The following is a 22,002-nucleotide window of genomic DNA, read 5'->3' on the forward strand; positions in this document are numbered from 1 at the left end:
TTTCTCTTTTAAGACACCTTACTCGTGGGTTCTAAATGTCATACATTCATATTGGCGAAGTGTCTTTTATAAACGCGTGCTGTAAGCAACTGCTTATGTGCCTATTAGATGATTAGATTTTATTTTCACTAGCTATTTTCCCGCGGTTTCACACGAGTCCCGAGATAACTGCTTCCCACAGCCGGATGATGACAAAAACAATCCTATGTTCTCCACCGGCTACCTCCCTTCAAACTGCCAGGCTAAACGGTTCAGCCATTCTCGAGTAATAAGTAGTGTAACAAACACGACTTTCTTTTATATAGATTTGCATCTCCCTTTTTCTTTAAACTTGAGCACATGGAACAAATGTGCATTTAAGCGTCAGTGAATATAAAGCTTAGAGATAATTGAATAGAATTTCACTAAACTCACAGTCCCCCGGTGTGACAAAGAGATTTTGAAGTAAGAAAGTGGTTAAACTTTGTGATGTTTGATTTAAACTTAGAGAACTTTTTGTCAGTTTAACAGCAAAGTTAGAACTTAGACCGTCATCTAAGAGGTCTGGAGTAAGTTTCAGTCTGTAGATTGTTATTTTTGTGAAGGACGAATTCAGTGTAAGTAGTAGTAAATCAGTTAATTTTATATTACTTAATTTTTGAGGCCAAAAACAAGCCAAGACTAATTAAAGTGGTTCTTGTTATAATCCCATCCTATTTTTTCCAGTTTGTTTGAGCAAATCGAAAAGGCCACTTTCATAAAGCCTTCCGTAAACCGGACCGGCAATTTCCAGTATCAAAAGATTATGAAACTAAATCGAGAAGTCGCGTAATTCCTTGACCTTAGCAATGACGTTTAACCTTTCTCAAGGGGGTGGTTTATCGCTAGATCTAAGGGTAGTTTTGGGCCATCATAAATCAGACATGGACAGGAGATACTCGGGCAGTGTTTGACCGCTGGTTATTTATCGGGAGCCTCTTCATTTTCTACGACAGATTTATTGAAGTCCACCCATATTATACCCGCCAATTTTGGGGACCGCCATTAATTTTTTTGACCTTTCCGACAAGATTTTCGGGTGCAAAGCCACCGAGTGTTGTTGAGCTAGGGTTTCGTGAAGGATTTAAGAAAATAAGCTTTATTATTTAGTGTTCAGGAACGTCGATAATTGCTCAGTCGTTAGCAATAACCACAATACTAAATTAAAATTAGATAAACAAACTTGTGTTTTGGAAAGCAAAGTAACTTTAGAACAAATTATAAATTGTTTGCATAGTTTTAATAACATCGTTTTTCATTCGAGATAAAAACGTGGTGGAAGACAATCTAGGTTAAAGTTTTTAGTGCTAAGTAATGTCGTGGTAATTAATCACAACATCCTTAGACAGTTAAGAACAATGGAGAATTTTTCATTGTGGATATGCTCTTGAATAACTCATTAAATATAAAGAAGGAATGAACCCAACGATATGAAACATCGTAGCAAATACATTGTAGCGATTCGGAGCAATTCGTAGGCCTGAATAGCATACAACGCTACGAATCAGTTTAAGATTCGATTATTGAACTATCATTCGATTCTTTTTAAATCGATTTGTGTAATCGTTCATATCCGACCAGTATTGTCGATTGGCTCCTCGAAATCGCGCACAGATAGACTTGTCACTCGGTTTGATATCAGACATGTGATGCAAATCGATTTGTCTGTGGAACTGAGTGGAGCCCAGTGCATTAGAGAGCCAATGAAATGGGACGAGAACTCTGCAAGATTTTGTTATATTTTTCAAGTATAGTTATATCAATATTTGCACGTGTTGGAAATGTGAGAGGATTTTTCCTTTTAACTAAATGGAAGATGTGCATTGTGCAAAATGCATTCTTAGTAGATTTTGTGCAGGTTGTAAAAGCTTTTGGGTGTTATTACATACAATACATATATGTATAGTGTCGTCGGTGTTAATGTAAAAAATGAATAAAAATAAAAGGTAGTAAAGGTAGTAGTAAAACATTAACAAGAAAAAAGTAATCCTGAAAGTTTTGTTTTTACAAAATATTTTTCTAACATCGTTTAAAGTAACACAGGGCAAAAAAGTATGCGTAGATAAAAACATGTATAGACGCTATAAATTCGAGTGCTTTCCTTATCTCATTCGGTTTAGCGTAATTCCGTTAGAAATGTTTACTCCACTGTGAAATTTGGAGAGAGGAAACTTCTTACATAAAATGTGCTGTGTTCATATTTGTAACTAGATGTGAAAGAACTGTTATTTGTGAAGGTATTTGACCTCTAAGAGTATCCGCACACTAAAAACTTTTAGTCGGCCGATAGTTTGTTCGAGCTCATAAATCAGCATGAAGATTAATGTATTAAGTACCTACACATATTATCAAGAGCAGTCATAAATAGATACAAGAATCAAACATAGCCATATCAGATCAACTGAAAAATTTGAATTAAATCAAGATTTTCTTGCTAAACAAAATTCGGTCGTCATCGGGTCAACTGTCGGTCGACTATTTATTTTGCAGAATAGAACGGATTTTTGTATCTTCTTTTGTTTTTGAAGAAGAAAAAAACAGGATCAGTTTCTCAAAATTAGAAAGTAATACAAGGTCTTTCGAAGGCCGAAAAACAATGTATCGAATATTTTGTCACAATTTATACACGTATTACGTAAAAGCCACGTTTATTTACTTTTAGTCCTGACTCTAGGCACTTTATCAATTTATTACCGTACCGAAATAAACATGTATTCATACTCTCGCTGATCACATTAATATGTCTTTTCTGCGACACGCTCAATCATATTTTGCTATATTGACTGAAATTAAGGTGCCATTTAAAAGGCGAACCTTTTACGAGCATATTATTACTTTATATACTTATAAAACTTCCTATTTTTGTATTTTGAGTTTCCTTTTTGACGTTCCCAATATAGTTATGAAAGTTATTTTCAGAGCAACGGGTATGTTGCGTTTTTGACAACATTTTTCTGTGAAAATTGAGTGTTTTCAAATAAAATTCTTAAAAATATGTTTAAACAATCTAATAGTAAAATAAGGTACGTGTTAAAGACTAGCGACACGTACAAAAATACGAGTAGTTAATGTACCTACAATTCTATGTCCATTTTGTGTATCTAGCAACATCGTCGCCTCAACTCGCAGAGAAAAATAGACGCAATTAGTTAACATCATAAAGACTAAATTGTCTTGTTTATCTTATTTATTTTGCTTGGTTCGTGCAGCGTTTTCTTACGAGCTCTAGAACAATATACAATTGAGTCTAACTAGATAATTCAAGGCATTTCATTAGGGGTAATGTACGTTGAATTTATGAATTCAAATGGTTTCGGCTCATTGATTATCCTGGGATGAATTCTAGTAAATCAATATCTCTAGATCAGTGGTTCCCAAACTTATTTTGTCTACTGCCCACTTTGAGAATAAATATTTTTTTAGCGCCCCCCATTTTTTTCACCTATTTAAAAACCACTATAACTTCAAATTAAATTAATTAATTATTGTGACCTATATATGTTTATTAACGGAGAGTTCTAAACGAAACTTTTACTATAACCCGCAACTTGAAACCTGAGCGCAGGTAGGTAACATCCCGCGGCGCTTAGGTCTCAAGTTGACTCTTACAGTGGCGGCGTAGCTTCGGGTGGCACCCGGGGCGGACTACCTATTGAGCACCCCCCAAAAAAACGACAAAATATGGTGCAATATGGTCATTCATGGTGCTTTTTGCCTGGTTTAACATAAAGAAACCGGAGACAGATCTTTTGAAGCGCTAGCGAAGCGAGCCCGTAATTTTTGAGTTTTGGGACATAATAGAACCCAAACATGTTTTATAAAAACCAGTCACAAGTGAAAAAGCCGCGAGCGCAGCGAGCGCGAAATTTTCGAGTTTTGGAAGAGTACCAAAACAAGTTTAAAAAATCCGCGCAAATTGTTTAGTTTTGGGGCACAAAAGTACCTCAACAAGTGTGGAAAAAAAAACACTGAAAAGAGAAGAAGCCGCGAGCGCAATTTTTTTGATTTTTGGGACGCAATGATACCTAAAGAAATTAGAAAATAGTCACTGTTAAGTGAAAGGCGCGAGTGCAGCGAGCGCAACATTTTTTGACTGACTCAAAGGGCGCAGAATAAACCAGAAATGTTGAAAAAACTGTTTTTTTTTTATAACTTTGAGGAATTAATTTAAGTAAACCAGGAAAAAACATAAATAAACGAGAAAGAGAGGGGTGACAGCCGGACTGGCACCCCTCCAGTGCCGCCTCGACGTCATGCCTTGTTTGCGCATGCACTGTTGTAGTTTTGTTTAAAATTTGAATAATGAAGTGAACCTAGGCTTTGCAGATTAGAATGGCACCCTCAGTGACTTGTCTCTTCTGCCCGTGCCATCCTGGTCGTACAACTTGAACCAGCCGACTGATACAGGAATTCACAATTCGGGTTATTTAACAAAAACTTGTTAAAACATGATAGATATCTACGAGTACTAATAACTATCAAAATGCGATAGTGTGTCTGTTGCCTTTTTATTTGTTTGTTTGTGTCTACTTTAATTACGAAACGGAGCGACCGATTGACATTGACATGATTTTTATTTTTTCTATATTCAGTAAAATAGGACAGATATATGAACTACGTGGAGAGAAATATAGAACAGAGTCTGAGCAATCTTGTAATTCATATTAGTTGATGTTCACAAGTCGTTGTCTAAGAGGCCTCCTAGCTAAATAAAATTACAAATCACCCCCCAGGGGCCCGATTCTCCTAATTTTACTTAAGCGTCATACGATTCACGTTCGACTCGATTCGACTGATATCCAATCCCGACTCGATTACGATTGAAGCGTATGTGGCATTCCGCTATTTTTTCTTTGAGATAAACGTTTTTATCCTTTTCGTCATTCAATAATGAATCATTTTGTCTGCAAATGATTTACGATTGCAAAATGATTGTACAGCAAACTACCGTATAGACCAAAATCACCAAAATAGCAGACCAATCGCACACCAATCAAATGTCAATCGAATACGATTGGTCTTTTATTAGTAGCAGAATGCCCGATAATGGTTAAAACTGATATTACGATCATATTGCGATTCGATTTCTATTCGATTTTGACATTATTAACTTAGGAGAATCGGGCCTCAGGCCTCTACAAAACGCCCCTATTTTCTTTCTGGGTCTCTTACCGCCCCCCTTGAGACCTGCAGCGCCCACAAGGGGGCGTTATCGCCCACTTTGGGAAACACTGCTCTAGATATATAAAAGAAAGTTGTGTTAGTTACACTACTTATAACTACAAGAATGGCTGAACCATTTAGGCTGACAATTAGAGGGGAGATTGCTTGCACCTGGGAGGACATAGCAGTTTTTGTCACCATTCAGCTACGTGAAGCAGTTATCTCGGGATGCGGGTGAAATCAAGGGCTGGTCTAGTATAACAAATATTTGACTGCTTATCATTCAAATGTCCCTCCATATTTCCGATCCGTCAAATAAATCGCACGTTTTATGGAAATAGAAAAGGTTTTATACAGGGACTGCGCAATGTGGAAGTGATGTGATGAGAGTGCAGAAATACGATATATACAGGGTGCTTCTATTGGTAATGGGAGCCTGTCACTCAGCAAAGGTTTTTGTGTGAAAACAAGATGGCGTGAACCCAAGTGCTGTTGGAGATTTTATATTAAATGTTTTCTTTTGTAACTGAAGAAAGTGAGGAATGCCCTTTGCCTTTGGTAAATAATATCTTTGAAGGGATAAAAAGGTTATATTAGTCGTGGAAATACTCTACGTATTGTTCAGCGTTCTTGTATTAAACTTTTAAATCGTAAAGTGTACGAGATACTAACTTCTAAAAATTTCTTGTTTGTCAGATAATTTGATGGCACTAAGTGAGTAACGTTACATACTTTAAGAGGCAACATACAAATTGTGTTTATCAAAGTTTTGACATTGTGATAAACCTTAAAGAGGTACAAGTTTTGTAGGACCCCTGACATGTACTACTTAACGGAGACTTTTTTATATATTTTTTAAACTTTTGAATAAAATGGCCGTTTAATTTAAAAGTTTGCGAAAAAAATTACCAATGTACGTACCGTAAAACAAACAAAGTACATAAAACAAACATGGAAAGTAGAATATCTAATAACCTGGTTTTAAGGATAATCCCTTGTAGATGAGTGACAGTGATTTTCATTTCATACAATATTCGAAGTTAGCCAATATTCTGAACTTTACGTATCATACCACGAATTTTAGCCACGCTTTAGCCTTGCTATTATTATGTTTGTAGGTAGTTGTTGCCATATCCTGATTTAAGAACACCATAACATCAAAAACATTCATTTTTCAAACATGTTTTTTCTACTTTTGATTGTGGTTTACCTTTTTTAAAATACTTAAATCAATCTCAATCGATCGATGACAATTTAAAATTGTCTACATCGTCCACAAAATGTTCAAGATAAAAGTTTAAGGACTCCTAATTCGATTTGACTGTTGATATTTGTGTCTTTCTTCTTAAAACGTGAATCTTAAGTGAGTAAACAATACATTTTATTCCTGCGGCCTTGACTTAATTAGGACAACTTCAGAAATTCAAAGAATTGTTTTCCATAAATTTTGAAATAAATAAAGCAATGTTATTTATTTTGTGATTTATTATTGTTTCTCGGTGAATCCCTGACGAGATATGACGAGATGTAAGTTGGAATACGTAAATGTAAGTTGTACAAGGATATAGAGGAACTAGACTCCCCCCTGGCTTTACATGCAAGTGATGGAGCACGGTAAACTCGTCGGCTTTAGAGTACACGTAGACGCTAGCCAGCCGGACTTTGTATAGATCTTACCGCAGAACGTTGTAGGATTATCTCAAATCTTACAACACTCGAGTATTTTGAACGTGTGTTCTGTATCGTTTTAAAATTCGTAAATGGAATAAATCATCGATTTAAAATTCGAACAATGCTTACTTAAAATTCGATCGATGTTGATTTAAAATCGAACAATGTTTATTTAAAATTCGAACAATGTTTATTTAAAATCCGAACATTTTTTATTTAAAATTCGATCAATCTTTATTCAAAATTTGAAAAATAGAACCGGTTATTTGAAAATGATCTGACCAATCGCTTGCGCAATGAGACATACCCTTTATTGGACCTGAACTGCAGCAGGCGGGATTTGAGCCCGCGGCGCGGCAGAAATTTGGGGCCTCCTTGCGTGCTACCACACATACAACCTCTGTTAATTCTGTTAGTTTCAGTTAGATACTGTTACTATCCGTAATACACGGTACAACGAGACTGGTATTGAAACAAGTGACTGCAAAAATGGTAGAACTATTAAACATTGATTTCAAGGTACGTTTTGAATGCTAGCTGCCGACTGCAACTGCCGACCGCACATGTCTGAAAACAATCGATATCTAAAGGCGACTGCACGTGCTGCTGCCGTTTCAATCTGAAACGGTTTCATGTAAATTGAGTAACATACAGACCAGTGCAGCTGCTGCCGATTTGATGCAGTCGCAGCATGTGCTTTCGGCAGTTGCAGTAGGCATTCACAACGTGCCTTTAGCAACGTCAGGTTAAAGATTCAATAGTTTCCATCCCCATTTTAGCTGTACAACACTCCATGCAAATCCATTGGCTCGACAGTAGCTTGTTTCAAAGCCTAACCCTACAATGCTACCCGCTCTTTACCGCGAGAAAGATTGGACGAGAAAACCCCTCGGAAAGCAATCTCGGGTAATTGTATTTTTACAAGAGCTGTGCTCGGAACAAAACAGTTACTTTTTTGAGGTAAAGTGCGTACGTGAAGAGGGTTAATCACAGCAGTATCGTCTTTCCTAATTGAATTACAGATTGTAATACCCGGCTTAAGTATTTGTTAGTCGTACTTTTATTATTTCATTAGTTGCAACGTATTTTTTCTCTAAGAAACGCTTTACGTAGGTACATGTATCTCTCTTAAATTCCTCAATGTGTTTGTTAGATATCTTTTCTAGTTTTGGCAATAAAGCATTGACAGTAGAAAAATGCCTAACCTTAATACAGTTAAACGTATTTGATGAAAAAAGTTTTGGTCCGAGTTTCCAGGAAACTAGTTTTTAGTTAGATAAGAAACACAAAGAAATAGATTCTATGAAGTTTTCAGCCAAAGGTTTTAGTTGAGTAGTTTTCAGGCTTTAACAAAAACTGTTAGAAAAACATTATTTATGGTGAAAAGTGATGTATGGTAGTCAAAGATTTACGTACAAAAACAACCTTTTTTTGTAATCAGCCACTTAGTGATTAATTTTTGATCGATATTCGACCTTATTCGAGCCTAGTTCTAATTTGTATTTGCACTTCCACTCAAATTGGACTGTGTCCTAATGTGATAGAATATTTTATTCGATTCTCTGGCCAAGAGTTCGTTGGATCAATAAATTAATCATGTGTTTTAGGTTCCCCAGACTCAAATATTAACGAATTTAGTAATTCTTATAATATGCTTTGCCATGAAGAAACGTAACCTACAAATTAAATAAATAATTAACTCCGAAAGTACATAAATGTTGGTGTGAAAAGAAAAGAATGCCTTAGTTAGATTATATAAAAAAAAACACATGGTCAAAAATAAAAATGAAATGAAAAATGAGTGTATGAAATATTATGATCATCATAAAAGCATTTAGAACTTTCTTTATGACGTTATATGAACGTTATGTCCAGTATAAAAACCGGACCAGAAAATTATGTTATCAAGGTATTTTTAGACTTTTTTATAGAGATAAAAGCAGGAAATTGTTATTTTTATAGGCTTCCACGATCCTATGTCTATTCATAGCATTTAAAGTTATTGCTTTTCAATACATTATAAGGGTATATCCACGTGCGATGATAAAAAAGTGGATCGGTATTTTCTTTATCCAGAAAATATAATGACCATTAATACGTAATAATACCATTCCGGAGTTTATGAAGGTGTGATGTACCTTCAGGCAAGACCTAAATGTCGAAAGCAATGTACCAAATAATATTACGGTAATAATGAATCCCAGTAATATTAAAGGTTATCATATAACACGTTATGGGTAATGAATGTGAAAAGAAAATCGAACAATCGAGATTTCTAATAACGTAAGTAATTTAAACTTAAAAAACTTAAAAGTAAGAGTACATTTATTTGTTGTTGTTTTTTCTATTTAAAGAAGATTGCATGACAAAGTAATTTTAATTATAACCTTCATTCACTAATCGCTTCTTAGATCGTTAATACTTGATAACAATTTTGGCTTCTACTTTTAATTACTTGCGTAAATTCTTGGAGAGTTCTGCTGTATTCTTAAGTTCGACATTCCAGTTTTTAATGATCCGGGACCGTACTAATGATTGGGGGAAACCGAAATTGGAATTCAACCCGACGCTTAATGAGGCTGTTTTTAAGGGCATACTGGTACAACATACCCTCGTTTCGTTGTTAACCCGTGCCGTTGCTATTAATACAAATGACGTAACACTAATTTGGTTAATGTTAAAGACGAAAAAATTAAATACATACATAATAAAAATTTCTGTCGTGGAAAACTTTGATGTTGACTTAGTGACATATTCTACTCAAAATTATAAACAAATAAATAAGGACCATAAAAGTTGACCATTCATAAGAAAAGGCAGCATGATAATGATTATGTTTTTGCTCTAAACGTGACGGAAATAATAAAAAAAGAAACAAAATGGGGTCCTATTATCTTTTCGAAAATGTCATAACGTTACAAAATAAAAAGCAAGAGGCAGGGTAATTGAAATTATATAAACAAGGGGACGCCTCGGTCTCATTTTTTCTCGACGAAAAAGAATAAAAAGTTTCAACGAAAGTCGTGAAGAGCCTTTTTTAGAAACTGTCACCTACTTGAGTCTGTAATGTTGGTACTTGGTCGGAGTTTCTGAAGGTTGGCACTTGGAAGAAGTGGAGTGATATTAACACAATAGGTCATGAGTTTTGGGGGAATGTGGAAATCGCTTTTAAGGTCAAGGGTGTTCGTTTTACCCTTGTTTCACTGAAATGTCTACTCTCATATGTTGAATACATACAACCTTTCAAAAAATTTTACATGAATAAGCGAGACTGCTGTCTTAACCCTCCACATACTTTTGAAGAAACGTTAAGAAAGTATACGCGTTCCTTAGATAAATAAAATTGTTATTCTATCGATACCTATATGAATAATATGTAGTTAACGTTATTTTAAGTTTTTATGGAATATTTTGTAAGACAGTCCATTTGAGGGAATATTCTTTCATCTAGTGCTATTTGGCTAACTCCACAGGTCCTAAGGTACCTAAGATAACCTAAGATATTGTAAGGTATGAATAATTAAGGCATTTAATTTGTCGATAGTAATTTTAAATGCACATGCCTATAGTGACAAAAAGTTAATGACGATATTTATAGTTAAAAGTTTAACCGTGGTAGCGTTTAAGAGTAAGCATATAAACCCTTCTTATTACTAAGTAGTAGTATATTAATTGCCCAATACAACAGCAGATAGCGTAGAAAGTTTACGCTATAGCACCCCTCAACAGTGAGTAACCAGCGAAAAGTTGTTTGAAAGTAATAAAACATGCTTGTACTCACTCGGCGTTGGTTTCAGGAGTCGGTAGATCTCCTATGGTGGTCAGAGTGAGAGTAGACCAGTATAGAGAGCCGAGGTACTTCCTCGTGAGCGTGGCGTAGTCTCCCGGCCGGTGGGGGTACACCCAGTCGCCCTGAAAGAAGATTTGTTTGATAGACTGTTGGTGGTATATGTAATACAAATGAGTGCGGGTCTTGTTCCGATTTGATAATAATGAGGATAATGTCTTCTTAGCCGAACATCGGTAACGGAGACTATTCTCGTATACCTAAGATCGGCTGTCTGCATGGGACATAAACCCGACTGCTGTGCACGAACGACACTTCGTGCACAGCAGTCGTGTTATGCGACAGCTAGACCAACGAGGCAGATTTGATAATAATGTTGGTACCTACATGCTATACATAATTGACGATATATATAAACCTTTGATGAACGAAGTTTGTATCCGTGGTTAATATCAAGGTGCACTATGAATCCACCAGGCATGTACCTACTCTTCTAGCTATTGAGAAATTCTACATGGATAGTCAAATTAATTACACGGGAATCGAACATAGCGTGATCCAAACTCATTCCCAAAAGTCAAGTGTGAGAGCAACTGACTTCTGAGAGACCTAAGTCCTAATGTAAGTTCATGTTATAAACCACTGAGTACATCTCATGCTTCACACTTTCTGAGTATTACCTCTCGTTCTGTGACAGTTCATGAATATAAATAAGACATCTTGTAGTGAGGTATGTCGCGAGATTTTTACAACATAACGAGCAAAGGTATCTCGACATAAGTCGTGAATAAATTATAGCAATCTCACGGTGCAGGTAATTTCAAATGAACTTATTACTTTCTTAAAAAAACGAGGAATGTTATAAATTGAACGTCAGATTTTTCCACGGTTTCTATATGTGCCAAATTCTATCAATACCCGCCAAACGATACATCATTTCGACGTACCAGTGAGATAAAAAGTAATCCTTAATTTATCTCGGCCGACTAATACGAAATGAGGGCTACTCCGCAAAAACCTTTTGAGGGTTTGCAAATCAGCTTAGCAAGGATCCAACAATGGCGCCTCGTCATTAGAGGACGGCTATAAACTTAGTTTTCTACACTGACCGTATATTTGTTTGGTAGAGAGTGGAAGTTTAAGCCATGGAGAACAAAATGACTAGTGGAGGTTATATAACGAAAAATCGGTTATCGCAAGTTCGGGTAAGGAGGAAAGTAATAAGATCTGCCCTTACAAGCATTCTGTGGGACTATCCCATTATTTTTAAAATAAAATGACCAGTCAATCAAGACCAATCTTTGACAGAGTAGTTTTGTTTTGACTAGGAACCCGAACGTCTCGTTAGTTCTAGTAACTGATCACGCCAACAGTTCGTTACTTGACCTACAAGAAGTCGGCTGACCTATCTTCCATGGCGTCTCCGCTATCTTTCCTTTACTCCGTGATTTAAACTCTATTGTTTACGAGTGACATATCTTAAGTGGGATAATAGAATGGTTCGCTACAGGGTCATTTGAAAATGTGTGACTGTTTTCAACTTTTAATAGGGTAAACCGATCATTTATGTATGTTAATAATTTAGTTAAAAACGAGTAGTTGGTGAAGCTTTTGTTCTAGGTACTTTTCCATTTGAACACTTCAAACGAGAAGCAGTAACGTACCTAAAAAAAGCAATGGAGAACTAATTTCGTTTTCATGGTATCTATTTAAGAAATTTTAGGTACATACCTCGTACATGCAAACAGATTACACCCAGGTACATTTAAATATGTTTTCTTACATAAAGTTTATAATTTGGTCAACTCGAAAGTTCCATGGAAATGTAGGTACCATTTACATATTATTTTCATAAAGCGTTTTTCCGTGCCGTGTAGATTTTAACAAACAATATTTTTTCTGTGTGTATCAGTAACATAAATTCACCTTTGATCTTGTATTTTGTACAAATAATTTTCGAAACAATAACTTTATGGTCGTGGAATAAAACCAGTACATGTAACAACACTATTAAAAAGACCGTGGTCTTTAAACTTATATTCTCCAGTATAAAAGAGTAAAGTATAATTTGAAACTGAAATTGCGTCATAATGTAACAGAGAATATAGTTTAAACTACAGTCTGTTGTACCAAAGTTCATACATTGTTTGTTCTACTTTCTTGAAAACTTCTTTCAGCATTATAATTAAAGCAATGAGTCTTATTTTAAGACTGGTTTCAGTCGCGGATTCGTCCATACGTCCCTCACCCGGATGACAAGTACGCAGCACCTACTTTCGACTGTACATATGTCACCATGTCATATGCTATATAATATGTATATTATCTATCACTATGTCAAACTTTTCAATCAGTTCAGCCGATTTACCGTAAAAGCTTTTTTTTCGCATTGTTATGTCGACGAGTGGATCGAAATGTGTTTCCTACGTCTCACAGGTGAAATGATCAATCATCATCATCAGTTTTATATTTACACCGAATTTCTATTAGGTATGTAACGCAATAAACGTACTTGAATATTTTGTGGTTGGTCCTGAGTTTCGGATCTTAACACTGAAATAGTAAGTCCTGATTAATATCCATGATTTTCGAGATCTTTTGGATACTCCCGTGTATTCGGGAGGACCAAATACACGGGACTACGTCAACATACGTCAAACTTCAAAATCTCAAAACTAGACAATCGTTTTACAAAATCTCCAAAAGGACGTAAAACATTACGTTTGTTCGCGGCATTAACCGAGTGTTAGTACCGTACTTTACGTCCAACGTGTCGTAATGAGAACTGTCGGCTACAAATTAACGATCCTCAGTTCCGTGACCTAGGGTTTATATCTTGACTAATCTAAGAACCCGTTTGTAGGGTAGTTGGATCTAGGAAACGTATGTTGAAGTTCTCAAGTGTGTTTTGTCTCTACGGGGTTGCTTCTACTTTCTTTTACGATTTTACCTCGTGTTTCTTTATAAAATGGTTTGTTTGTTCAGTTTTAGGTGACAGCAATACCAGTTGGTTTTCACCCACTAGTTTTCATTTCAGAATTGATTTTGAGTTCCTAAGATGACGTAATCAATTCATTATATTTCAGAAGCTATGGCTTAATTTCCATATTTAACTCAACGTCATTCTCATTTTACTTCCCTTTATCTTCAACTTTTTAACTTCATCATCATTCTGTAGGCTTATTCATCTCTATGCTTAGGTAGAGAAGTACCTAAGAAGTCCACTCCAGAAGTCCAAAACCCTAATGTCGTCCTTAGCTTATATTATCATCCTCATTCTACCATTACCATCGACCTAATCAATACTTTCAAAACCTGTAATAAGCACAAAACCAAGAAGTGATTGAATTACTCCCACCTATTAACGTCACACGCTAAATGAATAAATCACTCTAAAAGATTTACGTCCCGAACCATATCGACAGGCATTTTCATTACGTCGGTTAACCGCGGCACGAGATCCGGCCTATCTGAATCTCGTTCAAATCCGTATATAACCATTGTCAAAGGAATTCTATGTCCTGTATTCAATATAAAAGTTTTTAGGACACTCAAACGTGGAAGGACATTAAATGGCTCTGCTATAGATTCAAATTGAATTCCTAAGCTGAGTTCAATAGACAAAGTAATATGAGTGGTTATAGTCAGACGTAAAGATATAAGTCTTGGAAGACTAAACCTCCACTTAATCATGAGCATAAAAGGGGGAAGTTTGTGGATAATACATTAATAAACTAGTACGACATTCATTATTATAGGAGTTTTTCATTAGCCATATATTTTATTTTTCTATACGGTATGATTTAAATGTGTTCACCAAGCGGTGAATTATTTATAACGCATTTAAAATCACATCTGTATAAATACGATGAATATAAATATACCTACATGGATTTTCGATTGAGCTCAGTAACTTGATGATTTTGAGATAAGTTTATCGACTTCTCTAAGAAATAAAAGTTTATTTACTGTAGTAAGTAAAGTCTAGAAAATAATCTCAAGGGTACTGTCAAATATTTTTTCAATCAGTGTATTTCAAACATAACGTTATATTTACATAGATATTGTCTACACCCAAATAATTTAATCCCTGGATAGTCGTAGGAGTACCCTAATAATTTGAAATTCAAAAGCAAATTGACTATAACCGTGAATATGATATGCGTTACCTACGCCCTTTGCAAATCTCATCATAGAATTGTGTGTTTAAGAAATCTAGTGAATATGAAATCTAGATAATTTCCAAGTAATTTCATTGTTTATGTAATGTATTAATATAGTAAATAAGTGTCCTGATAATAGTACGTAACTTGTCTTACATTTCCTCTTATATTCGATTATGGATTGGGTCGTGAAACTAAGTTGTACCTATTATGTATTTTGCAGAAGCTTCAATGTAACTGGCATAATTGAATACACTTTCTGAAATTCGGCCCAAACTTGTGAAGTAAGAAAACTTCAATCTCGTAAATTATTTATTAATTACTTATTACATCTAATTGCGCGTGATTTTAATAAGAATCTTAAGCTTAGCACTAGTTTTGCGAAAAAGCCTTAGGTCATCTATACATATAATAAATCTGTAGAAAAGTAATTTTTGTACATTGAAGAAATTGACAAAAAAAATAGCCAGCATGTTAAAGGATAACTAACAGAACCCATTTCCATCATTTTTGTCATTTTTGTCTGTTTGTCTGTTTGTCTGTTTGTCTGTTTATCTGTTTGTTTGTTCGGGATTCACGTAAAATCTACGAATTAAATGCAGACAATGCTTATATACAAAAATTCTACGTAACTTGGGGTATTACTTAGTTTTTGTTTCATCGAAATCGATTCACTCTATCAAAAGATATGATTAATTTTGTGAATTCAAGATGTAAAATATTACGACACGCAATCTATTTGTCATAACTGTACATTTGAATGTTGTACTTATATTAGTTGATCGGCCTATTATTAATCTTTACACCGAAAATCACACCTTTATAAGTAACATCGGAAGAAAAAAAAAAATGAAAATTTTGTTTAGCCAAGGTTAAAGTAGCTCCATCTGTGGTAAATACAATACATCATCAATTTGTCAAAGGAGCGAGGTGGTAAATTACAATATTACCATACATTCTTTATAGAGGATTATTATTTCAACAGATGGAGTTGTGTATTTTCCGTAATTCACCATATTTTAACACGAAGTGTAATTTTTCGATAGACATTTCAATAGTGTTTGTCAGTTTGCCGTGCCACATCAAAATCCAACTATAATTATTACCTTGATGAAAGGAAAATTAATAGTTCTCGGCCAAATTTAAAACGGTGCCATCTAAATAATTTTTTGAACATTATGTCAAAAATGATGACTTTAGTGGAACAATTAATTATCATTTAAAGTTACAGATGGAGTTCATATCAGGATTTTTTCATAAACATAGTTTAGCTTATCTTCCACTAATGTGGTGGCCTTAAAACAAAGTACTTTGAGTGAGTAGTATTAAGTAGACCTTAATTATTTTTTCTGATGCAAAATATGTAAACTTAATCCTAGAAGAAATGAGGATCTATCTCTCGCAAGCGCTGCTAAGCGTGAGGAAGGTAATGTAGGATTCTGTAGCTTTAAAAACAAGCCCAGATACAAAGTGCAGATAAGAAATGGGAGCTCTCTCTATTTAATACCATCATCATCCTCCGAGCCTTTTCCCAACTATGTTGGGGTCGGCTTCCAGTCTAACCGGATTCAGCTGAGTACCAGTGCTTTACAAGAAGCGACTGCCTATCTGACCTCCTCAACCCAGTTACCCGGGCAACCCGATACCCCTTAGTTAGACTGGTGTCAGATTTACTGGCTTCTGACTACCCGTAACGACTGTCAAGGATGTTCAATGACAGCCGGGACCTACAGTTTAACGTGCCATCCGAAACACAGTCATTGGTGTCTAAGATATACTTAGATAGTACTTACAAACTTAGAAAAGTTGCATTGGTACTTGCCTGACCTGGGATCGAACCCGCGCCCTCATACTCTATTTAATACCATACACACGTAAAATGCTTTATGCGTCTGAAAACGTACAAATTACGCGCCGCATACCAGATACATGCTTACTTTCAACTTCTGATCGCAAATACACTGTTCACGATTACGAACAGTCTCAGTAAGACCCGAGCCAAGTCTAAAAAAACACCTTTTATATAAAACTACGTTTGATATCATTTAATCACAAAGACAGAATTGTTCTCTGTTGCAAATCCTATCCACCTATATCCTATCCTAATCCAGAATGCATTGCAGGTGTGCATTGCGCAAAAACCAATGGTATCCTATTCGAGAAGTCAAAAGAGTTGACCTGCCAACGTCAGCTTCTGCGCTAAGCAAGTGTTCTTAATAGTACCATCAGAATTGATCAGAATTACATTCATCGTTGAATGAGGTGAATAAATGTTCAGAAACCATCCATTTTCATAGAGCTCTGATTGGTCCCAGGTGACCAAGTCAGGTCTGATTTGTTCGTTCATTAGATCTTTGAAAGTGTTTCGGTGGATACTTACTGTCGTCCTGTTTACGTGTGACACAAAATATGGTATATAAACGTCCTCCGCAAGAGCGAAATTTTCCCGGTGTGCGGTAGTGACGCACAGTATACAACACTTATGTTTCTTTTGATTTGCTGGCTCCACCAAGAAATGACAAATTGCGAGCGTGCATTTTGAAAATCTTGGCAAAACTACAGGTTTCAAGTACGAACACATGAAGTGGACTCTCACAGATACGTACATTTTGCCTATTCGTGAACTAATGCAAACATTTCGGTGGAGTCCTGGCTTAGGCCTTCCCCACATTAGGCGTGCGCGATCCTCGGGCGTGTGAGTAGCGCGGGCGCCGCGCGTGCGTCGCGAGCGCGTTGCGTAAGCGTCGCGTTTTGTTGCCCTGCGGCATTTGCAGCGCGCTCGCGGCGCGCACGCGCCGCTCTCCTTGACGTTTAACTGCTAAGGCGTTTAGCGGGCGGCGGGGATAGCAGGCGAAGGGGTAAGAACGCAACTCGAGCGCCGCGTGCTCGCCGCGAGCGCGTCGCTTGCACTCTTCACACATGCCGCAGGGCAGCAAAACGCGACGTTCACGCAGCGTGCTCGCGACGCCCGCACTACTCACACGCCCGAGGATCGCGCACGCCTAATGTGTGGTCAGCCTTACCATGAGTAAGTGAAACTATCCTACCCTATGCGCCTGCTGATGATGATGACTCATTTTATCATCCATCCAGCTATTCCCCAACTATGTTGGTGTTGGCTTCCAGTCACCGAATCTGTTTTAGTACCAATATTTTGCTTGGAGCGACTACCTATCTACAATCCAGTCAACTACACAAGACGATATCCATATTATGGTAAGACTGACAGACTTTCTGGCTTCTGATTAGTCACAGCAGCTGCAGAAAATGTACAAATGACAGCTTTATCAGACTCAAAGCATGTAGACATAGATTATAGCTGTTTCCTGTGAAAATTACTTACGCACCATACGTAATAATTTTCCAAATTGGCTGAACAACGTCACAAACTTTACTTCTTTTGTTTAGATAAATGGTCACATCCACAACACAACCTTGATCAATGAATCTTTGCGACTGCGAAGTGCTAATCCTAATTATACTGTCACGTGAAAGAATGCACCTACGGGATAAGTAGTATTTTGACGATTCTATATTGCCCACGCAGACGAAGTTGCGGGCAACAGCTAGTTAGAAATATTGATCTAGACTTTATTAGAAATATTGATCTAGACTTTATCTCTTCTCTGCACAGGTCTTGCCACGTCTTCCCTTTAGGTCTTAGCGGTATTACGGAACCCAGCTCAAAATTTGGGGACTACCTACCTACTTGAAAATTTGCATATTTTTTACTAATAATACATTCAGGGAAATTTCATTAGTTAAATCATATTCTAGGTAGCAATTGAGACGGGTTTGATATTCCAAGCCTCTTGTGTGATATGGTGAAGAAAATACGTACAAAGAATTGGATCACGCTATGCTATATGAATAAGTTTTACAGCGATAATGCTAATTCAGAATTGTGTGAGAGTGATAATTTTCATATTGAGACATAAAAAACAATACAGCTTTGCTTCAATTATATACCTAAGTGTGACAGAAGTAGGTACTAACCTGGAACCCTTCCGCTTCTGATAACAAGAAGTAGAAGCAGCCGAACCAGTGCGCCAGGATCAGCAGGATATGGATGAGGTTGATGACGCGCCAGAAGTTCGGGTACACCGTCCTGGACTCCACTATGTAGTAGAAGTCCACTGCTCTGTACACCTGGAAGAAAGACTTTATTAGTTTTGGAAAATAAAAAGATGTGAATACACGAAATGACTTTCAGTTTTGGAAATTGCTGAAGTGAGTTTCTTTCAAGTAATTGAAAGTATAAATCCTGACTCAGAATTTGTCCCAGCTGACTTATGAGTAGTTCTTCGGAGAAGTTTCGGAATCTTAATGATCATAGCGAAGTTATTATAACCAAGTAAATACCATCATAATTTGATAAATATTCATAAAAATGCAATTATTTCAAGTCCAAATTACTTATATGCATATTGCGCGGTGGTTATTTGTGAAGAAATAATGAAAAGTCGTGGTGGCCTAGTGGGTAAACAACCAACCTCTCGAGTATGAGGGTGTGGGTTCGATTCCAGGTCAGGCAAGTACCAATGCATCTTTTCTAAGTTTGTATGTACTTTCTAAGTATATCTTAGACACCAATGGCTGATAAAAAGGTGAAGGAAAACATCTTGAGGAAACCTGGACTATAGTCTGAAATCACCAACCCGCATTGAGCAAGCGTGGTGATTAATGCTCAATCCTTCTCCGTATGAGAGGAGGCCTGTGCCCAGCAGTGGGACGATAAAAAAAGGCTGTAACAGTAACAGTAACAGTAAGTGAATGCGGAATATTAAGATTTCCTACGTTAGCACCTTCTTATAAAATTTTATAATAACGAGTCTCGTTTTACGTGACTGCTCCATCTTGTAGTATTAATAGGAAACCGATAATATGTGCTTACAGACTATAATAGTCCGTTCAAGGAAGCTATTGCACCTATAATAAGGCCTTGCTATAACTATCAAGGATTTATCACGGCACACCATTTTCACCTTTAATGTGAAAGTTATGGTCTTAGGAAGGAGTTTTATGCCATAAAGTATGATCTGGAAGATGCATGTCATTTATATTAATACTATATATAAATATTATATTCTAGTTTTTTACTGCAGTTTCACTCGCATCCCGTTTCAACTACTGCACGCACCCGGGTGGTAAACTATAGCCTATGCCACCCGGGACACTGTACTTAGTGTAATGATTGTTTAATTCGTTTCAGTAGGCAAAAAAATGTTTCTTCTTTATTATATACCAGCGGTTTTCCCCTGGTTTCACACGCATCCCGTGGGAACTAATGCCCGTATCGGCATAAAACATAGCCTATGTTACGCGTACCTACTGCTAATGTAGCTTTCTAGTAGCGAAATAGTTTTAAAAATCGGTCCACTAATTTTTGAGTTTATTTACAAACAAACAAAAATATATTTCTTCCTTTTTATATTCTTAATAAGTACCTATAGATTTATAGATGAAACTCCATTTGGCAGATTTTTTATTCTTGGCCTATCTTCTAGTCTAGATATCCAGTGATTGAGCGTCCTTGATCGAAAGCTTTTATCGAAACATGAACCCAGTGCCGTAGGCTCCGTTGCCTTATTTTCTATTCTGTGTCAATAGACAGTACAGTTTCTCGTAGATTTCAGTCAGGTTTTATTTATATTCTTCTATAAAATCATTTGCATGTTACAAAAGCTTAGTAAAAAAAAAATTGAAAGCGATTATCAATATTCTATAACTGTAATAATCAAAATTAAAACAGACCACCCTTGTACTGGTAATATCCACATTCTATTATCCTTCAACCACAAAGTTCTACAATCTTAAAGTTAACTCAACGAAGCAACGTAAAAGTATTTCAATAAACAACATCGAATCACAATGATTACTGTCGGAAATCCAAACGTTTGGAGACCGTAACATAATGAACAAAGTCCCAATCTTACAAATATTCATTGAAATTAAAGCTATTCAAAGCGAGTGTAAAACCGTTTTGATTGCAAATATTTCATTCGTAAAGGTTAGTTCACATTTGGAACGTAACGTTGTGTTGCTTGTGTCACTGATCCTCTTGAAAAACCTACTTTAAAAAATGTCTGTGATGGTCTCCATTATTTTATATGTCGGATGTCTTATAATATAAAATCACATGCAAGCCATCAACCCCACCTACTGCCCGATTTTTCAAATCGCCAGATGATTTTATTCCGAAGAATAAGTTTTGACATTTGACAGCTTTTGTGTAGAAAATATTTCAAATCGCCATATTTTATTCCTCAGGTTAATAAGTTAACTGATGATTACTAAATCGGCTTAGATGTATTAAGTGTTATGTTATGAACGTCGAAAAACGGTAGGTCAAAGGTACTTCACACAGCTTCTTAAAGGAGTTGATTAAGTAGGGTTTTTGAACAATCATTTAATAATATAATTCAACAAAATACCAGCAGGTCTCGCCCAGATGTGGACTAAGCTTTATGCTTGTTTCCTCGTGAAACGATTTTGAAGGAGGTCTTAATTACGACTGTTACATTTTATGTCTAAATTAAGAGTTTATGTAGCATTCAGTACTGAACTGACGACGTCTTTCATTTGTTTAAGTAAGTACGATTACACGGAGTATTGCCCTTAAGCAATGTTTTGTTTTTGTTTATTAATTTGATTACATTCTTGGTTATTACTAAATTGAATTTGGAATTTTCCTTTTATAATTTTGTGTGAACTCTATTTGCATACGATTAAGGGATTGAGGAATAAATGTAGTTACTTGACATATTTTCTATAGCAACAAAAGCTATCAAAACGTCAAACTATACTATTTTAAGTTATTTGCGCTTGTAAAATCGTTCCTTATGGATCCTTGAAAATTATGTTTGACGTATTGACAGCTTCTTATGTCAAACCGCTTCCTCAGATAAAAGTTATCTATTGAAAAATCGGCCCTGAAGTTATACCTTCTGTTATTCATCCCCTAAAATGCCTTGCCATACGATGACACAAATAGGCGCCGGATCTAAGTAATAAGAAAATATTGCGTGCTTACCTTACAAAACCTAGGGAAGCGGATGATGGGGTTGGTTCCGATGTGGAGCTGCAGTAAATCTAGGGGAGCTAGTGACACTATGTCGAGGAGGAAGTTACGCGACTTCAGGTAATGTTTCGCTAGTTTCTTCGAGTCGTATACCTGGGAACAAAAATTGTGTATTTGGT

The 22,002-nt window shown here is 36.2% G+C and overlaps 1 protein-coding gene across 1 annotated transcript in view; it reads right to left on the reverse strand.

The window, feature by feature from the left end:
• The window catches only part of LOC124639646, a 56,111-nt gene that overhangs the window by 15,233 nt on the left and 18,876 nt on the right, over positions 1 to 22,002 (reverse strand). Inside the window, exons 7-10 of the mRNA XM_047177087.1 lie at positions 21,836 to 21,976; positions 18,799 to 18,951; positions 10,634 to 10,764; positions 7,160 to 7,234 (exon numbers count right to left, since the gene is read on the reverse strand). Coding sequence (XP_047033043.1) covers positions 7,160 to 7,234; positions 10,634 to 10,764; positions 18,799 to 18,951; positions 21,836 to 21,976 — 500 coding nt within the window. The remainder of the gene's footprint in view (positions 1 to 7,159; positions 7,235 to 10,633; positions 10,765 to 18,798; positions 18,952 to 21,835; positions 21,977 to 22,002) is intronic.

This window comes from Helicoverpa zea, chromosome 19 (assembly GCF_022581195.2).
Source record: "Helicoverpa zea isolate HzStark_Cry1AcR chromosome 19, ilHelZeax1.1, whole genome shotgun sequence".
Classification (NCBI taxonomy): domain Eukaryota; kingdom Metazoa; phylum Arthropoda; class Insecta; order Lepidoptera; family Noctuidae; genus Helicoverpa; species Helicoverpa zea.